The sequence below is a fragment of the Lemur catta genome, chromosome 8 (assembly GCF_020740605.2).
Source record: "Lemur catta isolate mLemCat1 chromosome 8, mLemCat1.pri, whole genome shotgun sequence".
NCBI lineage: Eukaryota > Metazoa > Chordata > Mammalia > Primates > Lemuridae > Lemur > Lemur catta.
The window spans coordinates 85,024,775-85,039,564 of NC_059135.1; the positions used below are offsets into that span (position 1 = coordinate 85,024,775).

A 14,790-nucleotide genomic window follows, 5' to 3' on the forward strand; every position below is an offset into this window, starting at 1 on the left:
TAAATTAGTGATAGCTTTTAGGCTAACAGAAATGTAAAATGAGAACAAGTCTCTAAATCCACCCCAGGAAGTAGCTTGCATACAGTATTTTACACCATACAAAATAAATCAGTCTATATATTTAGTTCTAAATTATTATCGTGGATTCTCACTACAAAAACCAAGATCTCCACCTCTATTTCAATGGTACCCCAGACTGATTCTAGTTCTAAACCACTATGTTCCCGGCAATCAGCCAAAGGTACTCTTGTCATATTCAATATGCTTCTGGATCTGTAATAAGTTCCAGAACAAACGGATTAGAGCCAAGAGAAAATCCAGATAAGCAAAGACTGACAAATGACATAAAAGTAAATGGTTCTGGATGAGACACCACTTTATATTACTCATAGTCACGATTCTCCTGTCTTAGCATGAGAAGATGAGTGCTAAACTATGTAATATTAACATATATGCTAACTAAAATCTTCTATGTGATGTGAAATGTCAATATAAATTATAGGTAATGTTTAATATCTGAACTTATGATGAACTTTAAAGATGTTTTCCTTCCATTTACAAAATACGTGTTTACTACAGAAGACTTAGAAAATACATAAAAGTATAAAAAATAAAAATATAATTTCACACCTGGGAAAACTGTTAGCACTTGGCTATATTTCTTTCCAATCTTTTTTCTATACATCTATATTAGCATAATTAAAAGTACTCTGAGTACAAATTATTATATTCTATTCTATTATAAACATTATGAACAGTTTATGTTATTAAAGAGTCTTGGGGAAAAAATTTTGTAATGGATCTATAATTTCCTATTGTAGAGATATAACATTATTTAACTATTCTTTTTGTTTGATATTTAGGTTTCACTTTTATTTCCTACTATAAATTTGCCATAGTGAACACCTCTGAACATAAACCATATCCAAGTTTCTTACGACTTTCTTAGGGAAGATTTCCTGGAAGGGGATAATTAATGGGTCAAAAGTCAAATGTCTGCTAACAAACAAAAATCCTATCTAAAAAAACTAAAAATTGAAATTATTACCCTGGAATCAGAAAGTTGTTTTCCCATCTGAAACGCATTTCAAGAACAAATTCCTGCCAGAGGTGTGCCACTCCTTTCAATCCTCCATGGTAAAAATTAATCATACAAAGACACAAAGCCAATTTGTATGTTAAACTGTCAGATGGTGCAGATTTGAATTGATTGTAGAGATTCTAAATTTAACAAAATAGAAACAAAGCAAAACTTGTTAGCAACATATTTTGCAAATATTATTAAAAAGTGTATAGGGAGAGATTTTAATACTAAAATTAACATATCCTACCAAAAGTAGCTTTTATCAAACGTTTAATACACCACTGCATAAATTATTCTTAGGCAGTTCCATGTTTTTAAGATTCCTACTAAGATAAAAAAAGTGAAGCTATAGTTTAATGAGGCTAAAGTTATAGCTTTTAATTTCTTCCGTGGAATCTTTAAGATGTATTCTAAATTTTGTGTGTTGTTTTAAACATCTTTTAACTACAAAATGATGTATATACCTGTCAAAACAAAAAAAAATAAAATCAGAACTCTATTAACTGAAAATGTAAAAGCTGGTGCTTTTCTACCTCACTTCATGAAATCTACTTCTCAACAATAACTACTGTAAATAGTTTGATATATCTCTAACCCTCTCATTTAAAATTTCTCATAGACAAGAAAAATATGAAAATTTTACACATTTTACTTCATTAAAGAGTTTTCCACCACTCACAATCTAGTTTTGAAATACAGAAGAATCTGCTGCAAAACATAAATTTAATGATTTCACAAAAACTCAAAAATGAGGGAAATCCTCTAGCTATATACAGTGTATTTATGCTATTTTTCATTGTTTCTGGAAAAATTCCTGCTACCCAAAATATGTATCTATGCCAATATTCTGTACCAGGTCATTATCTGAGTGGTGGCCATGATCTTCATTCAATATTCCAAAGGTGATTTTTAAAACAAAAGGACACTTAGGCTGTTAAACTAGAAATATAAAAAAAACCCTAGAAATTCAAACACATTTAAAATATTACAATATTGAACTCCAACTTACATAGTCCTCACTCTCTGATGCAGGATTATTATCTGTTGAAGTAGTAGTTCCATCTAATGGTCTCTCAGAAGCAGCGTCAGGGAATAAGAACTTAGAAGGAAGACAGAAAATAATCACATTTTGGAATATATCTCCTATATTGTTGATTTTTATAACTCATATAAGTACTATTTAACTTTTTAATGATTTTTGCTTCTAACACAATGGGAATGTTCCTACTGTACTGGCCAGTTGGTTCTACACTATCTCAATTTTTTTCTGTTTCTCTTTGAAAATACACAGGGTTTCAATGACTAGCCAATTTTAGAAATCAGGCATTTTTCTTAAAAATAACCACCTGATTCTGTGTGTTGAACAGTGTAAAAGTAAAATCTCTTCTCTGTGATTTGATGCTCATCCAAGGCCGTTACATATTTTAAAAAGTGTTAATACTATTAGAAAGAGAAAACTATAAAAGACAATTTAAAAACACCCACATACTCATGAGGATGTGAAGAGATATCACCCACAGGTTTTCATATGTGGAATACCAAAGGTATTCAAGACCCACACCTTATTTTGTGAGATATTCCCAGAAAGCAGGAAGCAGTCTAAACCTGTAGTAACCAATGTATCTTTTCCACATGCTTTCTCTGTGTGTGTGTATGTGTGTGTGTACGGGTAATCAAAAAAATTGAGTGTATATGACAACTGAGCTACATAATTTGAATATAATCTCTAAGGATACATTCTTAAGAAGGAGCCTTCTCTACAGAAATTTATTTTCAGTCATTTTATTGCTGTCCATACCAATTGTTTTGTGGTACTGCTGACTCGTAGTTCCTCTTACCATATATACTTTGCCATATATTATAGAACATTTTCAAAACACTTTAAAATTAAAGGACATACTATGTGCCAAATGCCAGTACTAGGCACATTTATAAACATTATCCTATTTTTATAATGCTGTGTGAGCTAAATATCACTGCCCACATCTTCCCACACCATCTATAAGCTAAAAATTTATCTAAGAGTCTTGTTCAGATAAATGGCAGGGATAAAACTAACATCCAGTTTCCAAGTCCAGTAGTCTTTTCATTAAACTATTCTTGAAGGTTCTTCCCCAGACTGTCTTATGCACATATTGCCAGGAGTATGATTATAACTACAATTACAGAAAGAATACCTATCACTTATCAAAGCCATGTTATATACCACACAGTGTCACAGAAGGTCCTTTAATCCTCACGATAATCTCACAAGGTTTTGTTAGCCTCATTTTATAGATGAAGAAACTGAAGCGTCTAGTTCAAAGTCATACAGTAAGTCATGCAGGGATTACACTGCGGCATGGGTAGCTCCCAGGCCGGACCATTCCAAAACACTACACCTAGGAGCCACTCTAGTCCTCTACTCTCATCCTTACTATAAAGCTTTCTCTCGATTATTGTCAAAGTGATCGTTCAAAAATACAATTCTGATCATGTTGATCTTCTGCGTAAAACAGTATTAAACTAAAAGATAAAATCCAGCCCTTCAGCATGGCAGGTTACCTGCTACCTCTGCAGCCTTGACCCTGGTCACTCCCTGGTAAGCACCCTACAAAATACCAACTGTGCAACATGCTCTCAGGCCTCTGCTATTCCTCTGCTTCTAAAGCCCTTTCTTTAAGATTCAGCTCAAGTGTCCCTCTTGATGGAGGCCCTCCCTGATTCCCACTGCCTAGACAGAGACAGGTGCACCCTTTGTTGTGTTCTCACAGTCCTTCTGCCAGACTTTTCAGGTACAATAGGGTATTTTAACTATTGTTTACTTTCTTTCTTCCCACTGTACTAGTGGGGATTCTCTGAATGTGTAGACTTTGTTTTACTCATTTTATATTCCCAATTAAGTGCCTGCCACATACATAGAAGGGACTGAACGTAAAATGAATAAATGAGTATGCATACAGACCTATAAAGATAGAACATTTAGTTACCAGGAGAATAGTATTGAGGACATCATTATTCAGTGGTGACTCTTCTACTCCTCTGTGTTTTCGTATTTTCTTCTTTGCAGTGTGTACCATATTTGATACTGATAATTTATGAATTGGAACTGGTGCTGGTTCTGTCAACTTTGACAAAGCATGACTTATATCAGCAACTTCTATAAAAGGAAAAGAAATGAATACAAATTATATCACCAACCTTAGTAGGTTAAAGTGATGAGTAAATTGATGGTTATATAGAATATTTTACTCATTCTTTTCACTAGTGTCACATGGTCTCAGAATTATTAGATTTTAATACACATATTCAGCTTTATATGCAAGCACGAGTGACAAAGGTGTCCTACAAATTATTTCTTCACAGGAGACTTCAAAAATAAACCTCTAAAACTCTACTTTTCAAAGTATCTTACATTTTTGGTGGAAAGAACTTATTAAATGCACTTAATGTCTTAACAAGCTCTGGGTATAGCCTAAAAAGGAATGGCAGCTGTCTAATCCATCAAAACTTGCTTTTCCAACTTAATTCAAAATGAGAAAATACAGGAAAAGTTGCTGGAAAATACGTGGAAAGTTGCCTTTCTAAAGAAAAATGGTAAAATTTGAAAGTAACATTAAAAAAAAAAGTTGATTACCTCTTCCTTCTTCCTCAAATGTGGATCGTCCAAGAATCTCATCAGTTGACTCCTTTCGACGGCAGATTTTAAAAAATTCAGTGACAAAATCACCTATATAGAAAATAAGTTACTCATTTTTGACACTTAACTAAAAAAAAATCAATCTTATAAATTAAAATATGTCTTCTCACAAAAACTATTAACTAAGATATGGTAGAAAATAAAATCATTCAGTTTTTCCACCAAAGGAAAAAATTAACCCTATGTCACAGGTAGCCTTGTTCTTCCTTCCTTTCTCTCCACATCCCAGGATATTAAAAGTTTCCTTAGAATTCCTTCTAGAATGAAAGAAAGAATAATTGTACCTAATATTAAGCACTTACCATATAATTCACTGAGACAAAAGGTATCCATTGTCGCTCTTATATAAGTAACAAGAATATTACTGTATGTTTGTTTCTTTCCCCAACTGCTATCCTACTAGAATCTAAGTCCATTAAAAAAATAATAAAAAAGAAATTCTAAGGCCACGCATAGTGGCTCATGCCAGAAATCCTAGCACTTTGGGAGGCCAAGGTGGGAGGATCGCTTAAGGCCAGGAGTTCAAGACCGGCCTAGGCAACATAGCAAGACCCTGTCTCTTAAAAAAATATATAAAAAATTAGTGTGGCATGGCAGCACAAACCTATAGTCCCAGTTACTCAGGAGGCTGAGGGAAGAGCATCACCTGAGCCCAGGAGTTTGAGGTTGCAGTGAGCTACGATCATGCCACTGCACTCTAGACTTGGTGACAGAATGAGACCCTGTCTCTGAAAAAACAAACAAACAAACAAATAAAAAACCCCAAGAAATTCTAAAGATATGTTTCTAGAGGATTATGTTGGATAAAGGTGTTTCAGTCTCTGCTGTATATTAATGGTATGCTTTGTCATCAAGAGGGAAAGGGGTTTGATATCTTCTAAAGACCTTCAATGAGGTATGTTTCCACAAAGAAATTAATGCTTAACAAGAACTATCAGTAGTAAAATTCATCAAGTGCATCTAAGTTTTAGAATTTAACAACTAGTTCTGAATAAACCTAGCACATTTTTTGGACTTTCTGAGAAAGGTAAGAAAAGTCTCTATATAATCTAGTCATATAAACTAGTCAAAGAGGTAGGGTGAGATCATGGAACAGTAACTTAAAATGAGAATATTTTCAATTCTAAGGTCCTCTGGAATTATCATAGAAGTCAGTGGATGAGGCATAGTGAGAGGAAACAATTTACTAAGTACATTTTAAAATGTAATAATTCAATGATTAAACAACAGAAACCATTTATTTGTTCATTTACTATAAGAAAGGCACTGTGTTAAATGTGATACACATACACACAGGTACATAACCTCATTTGATCCTCCCAACAACCCTATGAAATATGTACTACTGTTATCTCTATCTTACTGAGAAGGAGTGTGAGGCTTGAAGACATTAAGAAACTTGACCAAACTGATGGATCTAGGATTTGAACCAATGTCTATCCAACTCTAAAATTCTTGATATTGACCCTATACTGTTTCCCTAAAGCCCCAGACAAATTTGCCAGTGGCAAGAATTTTACCTTTATACATCTTTGTCTTCAGTATTATATAGTTAGCACAAATGGCAACTGCTAATTATTAATAGCATTTAACAAACAGTACATCGTGAATGACAAAGAGCCCAAGAAAATAATGCTTTAGAGAAATGCATCATTATTGTCATAATAAATACTTAGTAACTCTATCAGTTGAATGGTAATATATCAAGTGATATGGAGTGAAGGTGGCATGGATGACCATAAAAAATAGAGAAAATATTTTCATGTGTACTAAATATAAGGAGGAAAAAGATAAAAATGCACATTAAGGAGATGGGTTCAGAAGAGTTCATGAAAGAGATATACCTATAAAAAAGGGAAAGGAAAGAATCCCAGACATGAGATACAATAATCTATCTAAATAGCAATTGATCTTTTTCAAAGTACTTCCATTTATGTTACTTCACTTGATTTTTCAAATAACTCTGTGAGGTGGACAAGATTATTTACACCTCTTTTTCCATATCAGAAAATAGGTTTGCAGATGTGATACGCCTCTACAGAAGAACTCTAATGCACACTGTCAAAATCAGTGCTCTTTCTCATTAGATAACACAGGTCCGTGGGAACAACAAAAAGTAAAAAGGGCTCCACTAACAGGAATAAAAGATGCAGACTATGCTACAGGAGAAAGAAAAGGGAGTAACATAAAAACATCAGAAGAATAAAACTGAGATAATGAGAATATAATGGATAATTCTAAAGTATAGTAAGGTATAGGCTAGTATATAAAACTGAAAGACAAGAAAGAAATCCTGTTAGTGGTATTCAAAACAGGAGTCACTGCTGTTGGCAAAGATTTTTAGCACATGGTGTTAACTGAGGAAGTGACAAAAATTAAAAAAAAAATTTTTTTTGATACGATGAAATAAGGCGTAAAGAATGTATTCAGTGTACCTGATTTGGAAGATAGGCAGATTAGTGGTATTTCCAGAGAGGAACATAATATATCTTACCTAGCAAACACTGAGGATTATCAGCTTTTCTCACCCTAACAGACCAATGGGGAGCTTGAAGAGGATCCAAATCACTAAAATGCAAAACAATAAACAGAAGATCCTAATTAGAATAATCTGCAAGATTCAGGAACATATCAAAATGTAGTCTAATGAAAACCTTATATGGAAGGACAAGCAATCCATTTAGTCTCCCTTAAACTAACTGTTATCCAAATATACAGGCCATATGGTTAAGTTTTTTTTAAATAACATCATAAAAAATCAACGTTCTTAGACAAAAAAATACAAAAGGAAACACCAAAATCAAAACAAAATAATCAAAAAACACATATGAAAATGACTCTGAACAGGCAATGTACACTAATAACCTAATGAGAGAATTACACTTTAAGAATAATATAAAAAGGAATGAGAAACAAGCAAGTATGAACAATTATCTTAACCTGGTTTTAATATCACTATTAATAAAAAAGAGTATAGAAACTTGCATAAAGAAACTTGCATATTTTCTCAATTAAATAGATTAGGGTGCATCCACTTAAAGGAATACTATGCAGCAATCAGAAAATGACAACAAAGATCTAACGATGTCTGGCATAAAAGATGTAAGATAACGTATTAAATGAATATAGCAAATTAATATATAAATTTAAACTTTAAAAAGATATATACCAAAATGTTAATTGGCTACTTTTTAAGTAATGGGATTATAATTAGTTTTAGTTTCTTCTTTAAACTTATCTGATGAAGAAGCACTCATGTTACTTTTACCATCAGCAAATACAAGAAATTAAATTATGAAAAGAAAAAGTGTCCTACTTCTCACTGTTCTACATCAAGCACAAGAAGGTACTAAAATTGCCTTCCTTTTTCTCCACATTCTTCCTAGGTAACGCTTACTGTAATTTTCAAGTTATTTCCACTGCAAAGGAGTATAGGGCATGGATGTTTTATTACTTCCAATATTTAATAATCAAGTATTATTCTTACACATCTCTTCAAAGATAATCATCTTTGAAGACAACCATCATCTCTTCAAAGCACTTCAGGAAATGCTTTTTACCAGCTAAGAGTGGTTCAACAGAATTATGTACTGAATCCCATACTGCTTAAGAGGTATCGTCTTTGCTAAAATATAGTAAAATTTAAATTGTTTATTATCCCTGAACTAAGCATCACACCTCTAAAACTAGCAACCTAAAACACATCTCTAATACATATTATTGGTCTATAAAAATAGAAAACTCAACCAGCCTTATCAGAAACTCATGTAAACAAAAAGGAAAATTGCTAGCCACTTGGCACTTAATTTACTCTAAGTTTTTTAATCTCAATGTACTACTCTTAACATACTTACGAATAAACATCATTATCCACTATGATCCCCTCGGTTAGATGAGGCCATGTAGTTGCTAAATGGAGTTCACTGAAACATAAAATATATTCAAAAACTTTAATACTGTACCTATATCCTCTGACTCAGCAATTCTACTTCTAGAAATGTAACCTAAGAAAATAATAATATGTTTAAAGTGGTGTTATTTATAATACAATAAACTAGAAACAACTGGTTCAGCAAATGGTAGCATCTCCTTGTGAGGCTAATGCTTTGCAAACACTGAAAAATCATGTTACACATAATGGCCAAAAAGTGTAAATAACCCAGCAATGATGAATGGATAAACAAAATGTGGTATATATCCATACAATGGCACACTTATAGCCATAAACAGCAATAAAGTACAGTAGTCCTTCTTTATCCAGAGTTTTGCTTTCAGTTGCCTGTAATCAATCATGGTCTGAAATGTTAAACAGAAAATTTCAGAAAAAAAAATTCATAAGTTTTAAATTGTGGACTCTTCTGAGTAGAACCATCCCTTTGTCCAGTGTATTCTACACTATATACACTACCCACCCATTTAGTTATTAAGTAGCCATCCTGGTCATAAGATTGACAGATCACAAGAAGAAGGGTGAGTATAGTACAATGAGATATCTTGGCAGAGAGAGGGAGAAGGAGATCACATTCACATAACTTTTATTACAATATATTGTTATAATTATTCTATTTATTATTGCTGTTAATCTCTTACTGTGACTAATATATAAATTAAACTTTATCATTGGTATGTATCTACAGGAAAAAACAGTACATACAGGTATTGGTACTATGCACAGTTTCAAGTATCCACTGGAGGTCTTGGAACATATCCCCCAGGGATAAGGGGGGACTATCATTCTGATTAATGCTACAACATGGATGAACCTCAAAAACATTATGCTCAGTAAAAGAAGCCAGACACAAAAAGCCACATGTTGTATGATTCCATTTATATGAAATGTCTAGAATAGGTATTAATAAATCCATAGAGACAGTTTCTTTTTGAGGTAATGAAAATGTTCTGGAATGAAATAATGATTATGGCTGTACAACTCTAAATACTAGAAACCACTGAATTGTACACTTTCAAATGGTAAATTTTATGGTAGGTGAATTATATCTCAATTCTGAAAAATCATGTTATAGATTGGCAGTTGGCAAACTTTTTCTACAAAGAATCAAAGAATAAATATTTTTAGGGTTTATAGACCATGCACAATCTCTGTTATATTTTTTCTTTTATAACTCTTAAAAATGCAAAAACCATTTTGAGCTCACTGGCCATATAAAAATAGGCTACTGGCCATAGAAAAATTGGCTACTGGCCAGATTTGGTCCATAGGACATAGTTTGCCAAACTCTTATTATAGATGAATATTAAATTTCAGAAAGTTTTCACGTAAAATTAAAAAATAAGGAAAGCAGGTGTAGGTCTTTATTTCTAGTACTACATTCATCTCAGCAGGCTATAGTGTCATAAAACACAGTAAAATTAACATCAGTATTAAATTTTAAAAGCAAAATACTTCACAATTCAAATGATAGGTTGAAATTCCCACCTAATAGGATCCTCACAGGCACCAAATGGTAACTTGCCAAACTCCAGGCCTCCAACTTCTCCTCCTACAAGGGCATCTATATCTAAACAAAAGAAATATTTTCCATTATTTGGCAAAAAATATATAGAAATAAGAATCTAATCTAATTAGGTTAAGTCCTTTGGAAGATTATAGCTTTAAAAGTGCCTATAACAGAACACATGTAGCAAGCTCAAGTAAGTAATAGCACATATAGTCAAATATTAAAGACTTCCCCTGAGAAAAATAGGGTTAAAAGGACATGCTTATTTCCAATTTATCCAGTGTTTCACTCAAGCCATGTATTCTAAATTTTACCCTTCTGAAATATTCCTTAAATATTACTTGAGAGAATATTATTTCTGTAAAATTTGTTTGCATTTTCTAAGAATGTGATTAATATAACATAAAATACTACCCAAGTATTAAAAAAATTAGTCGCCAACTTACAGTCATCAGTTTTGCTGTCAATAATTTCCTAATAGCAAATTAGCAAATTTGTCACCAATAATGAAACTATATTCTCGTTAATAGTAGATGGAAATATTTAAAGTTCAGGAAAGAACCTCCTTTCCATTATGAATGGTATATGAGACTGGAGAAAAATTTAGAGGGAAGATCACTCTCCTTAATTGTATCCCTCCTGCGGAAGTAATAAACACTTCTAAAAAACATCAAAAGGTATTTATTTCTCTTTGAAATAATACAGATGGTGGCTTTGGATTATTCATACTACACTAGGAATTCCTAAATTTAAAGTCCACTGAGTTATGAATGCTCTCCATATTTGCTAAAATCATGCCTGACAATTATCTACATCCTAACTAAATTATTAAAATTAGTCATTAAATATGGATCAATTACCTGATTCAGTAAATTTTCTCAAGTCAATTCATTCCATTTTTCCAACTGAAGAATGCGTACAGTAATAAAGATCACAATCACTAGCATTATTATAAAATGTGAATTTTAAGAGCTATAAAATTACAATGAGCCCATTTTTATAAAGTAGTAAATTAAAAATTATTACTATAACTGTGCAAAGGTTTTAGCTGAATTAAAAGTTGAGAAGCAACACTGTGGAATGAAAACAACATAGGATTTGGAGCTTGACTAGTGTTTGAATGCAAATTTTATCACTTCGTGACCATGTGATCTTGAGCCAGTCCTTTAAGACACTTAACAATTTCTAAGAAACTTACATCTCTAAGAAAGATAATGCTAATCTTGTAGGTAAATGTGAATTACACAAAATAGGATACAAAATACCAAGAATAGTGTCTGGTGTATACTACCTAATATGTTCAGTTCCTTCCCCTTATAAGAGAAAATGTTAAAAATTTATATGGCTTTCAATCCACTGAGGGAGGTGGTTAGTATTTTTATTCCCATTAAAAAACTTGGCAAAAGAACATTAACAAAGACCTTATTGGCAATCAGAATTATAATGCTAAGATTCTAGTTCTTGGGCTTCTTCTTAGATCATGAGCAGACCATATCACCTTGGGAAATCTTTTAAAATTGCTTAATAGTAGAGTGGCCTTGGAAAAAGAAAGAGGAGGGTAAGAATTTAAACTTCTTTTTTTTTTTTTTTTTTTGAGACAGAGTCTCGCTCTGTTGCCCGGGCTAGAGTGAGTGCCGTGGCATCAGCCTAGCTCACAGCAACCTCAGACTCCTGGGCTTAAGCGATCCTACTGCCTCAGCCTCCCGAGTAGCTGGGACTATAGGCATGAGCCACCATGCCCGGCTAATTTTTTTGTATATATATTTTTAGTTGGCCAGATAATTTCTTTCTATTTTTAGTAGAGACGGGGTCTCACTCTTGCTCAGGCTGGTCTCGAACTCCTGACCTTGAGCGATCCACCCGCCTCGGCCTCCCAGAGCTAGGATTACAGGCGTGAGCCACCGCGCCCGGCCTAAACTTCTAACTAGAAGTAGACTACAGATTGTCCAGTGGGTATTTTTATCTGGGAACTAAGATTACTAAATACAAATATTTGAGTCTTTCTTCTAATATAAATATAAAGCTTAGCTTTTATTTCTTAGCTGTAGTTTAGATAGTCCTTTTATTGTATATTAGAGTTTCAAATTCTTCAGTGGTATATAAAACAAAATAGTAGCAGTACGCTTAACTCTCTAAAGCTAAAGATGTATTACATTAATTTTTATGTCATCTCATGCCTATCAATTATTATTTTCAATCCTATAGACTACTTAGAACAAAAATAAACAGTAAAGAATATTCATTTATTTTATTTCTCTTTGGGGGAGACAGACTGAAAAATGTTTTCAAGCTAGTACAATCCTTGTAATTATTTAAAAGTTTGTATTAAATTTCTTATTAGATGTACTTCAAAATAAACACGTGAAAGAAACACGCAGGAATCAAAACCTCACTTAATTAGGATACACGTCTAACAAGCTGAGCTTTTTTCTAAAACTTAGATAATGTATTGTTCATATTTCTGTCCTCAGCACAGCCTGGTCTATTACAGGCTAATAATTAATGAATGCTGAATGAATCAGTTTATAAACGGCTAAGCAGGCAAATTGATTTTGATTACATTTTTATAAAATACAAGTTAAAATAAAATATTCTATCATTTCCCCATAAGTGTGTGTATATACACACATATTTTTCTTCTCTGCTTTCTTTATTTAGTCCTCTTCTTGAAACTCTAAGGTTCTCTGCATGTCTGTTTTCAGCTTATGAATGTGACTTCTCTTATTATATTCTAAAAACAGACATTTTAATCATTCACTTCATAATAATTTACAGTACATGATGTTCCACAACAGGGGATGCCTTATAAATAATATCAGCTTTCAAAGACAGATTTTCAAATATAGAGCAGTATTGTCTCTAGAAAACCTACAGAGTTTTTCTTTAGGAGAAAAAAATAATAAAAGCAATGAAATCAGCAATATTACACCTAAATTACAAATACTGTTAATGTGAAACACTGTTAGCTATAATAATTTTAATTTCTGAACATATTTTCTTTTCTATTTATATTCAGTAAGTTAAATATTGTTCTAAATGACCTTACCTGGAGGTTGCTGAGGCCAAAAATACTGCTGCCAATCCTGAAGTACATAGGTAAATCGAATAGCAATACTAACTGGAGGCAATGGAGTTAAAGGACATCCCTAGAAAATATATGCAAAAACAATACCATGTAAATACTCTTGTTCTATTAAATTCAACATCAAAATTTCAAACTTATGAAACGGATAAAATATTACCTTTGCAAACCCTGGATTTTCAGATTCTAGTGTTAGACAATAGTATGCATATTCTCGCCATTATAAACGTATGATATCCTAGCCATTCCAAAGGAAAGATAAGTCACTGACATTATCAGAGCCACAGATGCAGAATTTAGGAAATCATTTTCATGGAAGAAATTCTCACAGCCCAAAAGCTCAAGAGGTGAATCAGGGATGAAATCAGGGATGACCAAGAGGAAAGATCCTATAGTAATGAGCGGTCCTGGCAAATGTTAGACTGGGTTTTAAAAAATGGAAAAGTAAACTCTCCAAAGAATCACTGTATATTTATCCATGTATTCAGGTATACACGAGACTCCCACAATTTCTGTGTACTGCTTCCACAAATGCTTTCATTTGATGTAACTTTAAAAAAAAATTGTAAAACAAAGCCAGAGGGCAAAATGCTTTAAAATAAGGCTGCTTAAACTACTCAGAAAGGAGATATTAAATTCTATTAAGCAAAATGCTTTTTCAAAATATCTTACAATTTTATTTATAAAATATAACTCTTACTATTCACCTCAGGCATTAAATATGAAGAAAAGGTGATTCACTTTTCAAATAAGTAAAACTATTATAAAGCATACACCTAGGTTGGGGAGATGATGACTTTTCTTTCCTTTAAATGAAAACAAACACAAATTAAAGTCAGTCTCAAGTAGAGCTTTAGATTAAGACAAACAAATGGTCATTCATAAAAAATAGATTAATGAATCAGTTAACAAAAGAAACCTTAGAATTATTTGTAAATTCACTAAAAATCATAAAAAGTGATATTATCCTGCAAACATCATCCTATGACCTCAGCTTCCCTTCATAATACTTAGCCTACACTAACGTAACATAGGACTTAAACATGCAAAGAAATCTTTACCTAGGGAACTTGAGAAAATGTAGATTCAATACTATTCTACATATCTGACCAGCTTCCAGGTGTTGCTAAAGCTGCTGGTTAGGAGACCACACTCCAAGTAGCAAAGGAGTAAGTGACATTTACATTTAGCTCAGCAGTGACATCTATAAATGTCACTAGAAGCTTTAACTGAATACAAACTCAATCTGAAGTCACAATATGAGGTGGCTGCCCACAAAAAAAACTAATTCAATTTTGGGCTGCTGTGTCCTAGACAAGCAAGGGTAAAATAAGATTTTGGATGGTCAGTGTATCAAATTTTTAGTCAGGTCCAGATATCAAATGAGCATTTACCCATGAGGTGCAAATGGTTTAGAAGCCATAACAAGGTCACTCTGACATATAAACTCTGATCCAGTCACACAGTGATGTAGATAAATACAGAA

General features: G+C 32.7%; 1 protein-coding gene across 1 annotated transcript in view; it reads right to left on the reverse strand.

Moving 5' to 3' along the window:
- The window catches only part of RAB3GAP1 (RAB3 GTPase activating protein catalytic subunit 1), a 96,741-nt gene that overhangs the window by 31,834 nt on the left and 50,117 nt on the right, over nucleotides 1–14,790 (reverse strand). The window contains exons 8-15 of the mRNA XM_045559957.1: nucleotides 13,269–13,368; nucleotides 10,201–10,282; nucleotides 8,618–8,686; nucleotides 7,258–7,331; nucleotides 4,701–4,793; nucleotides 4,054–4,223; nucleotides 2,094–2,183; nucleotides 1,049–1,221 (exon numbers count right to left, since the gene is read on the reverse strand). Coding sequence (XP_045415913.1) covers nucleotides 1,049–1,221; nucleotides 2,094–2,183; nucleotides 4,054–4,223; nucleotides 4,701–4,793; nucleotides 7,258–7,331; nucleotides 8,618–8,686; nucleotides 10,201–10,282; nucleotides 13,269–13,368 — 851 coding nt within the window. The remainder of the gene's footprint in view (nucleotides 1–1,048; nucleotides 1,222–2,093; nucleotides 2,184–4,053; nucleotides 4,224–4,700; nucleotides 4,794–7,257; nucleotides 7,332–8,617; nucleotides 8,687–10,200; nucleotides 10,283–13,268; nucleotides 13,369–14,790) is intronic.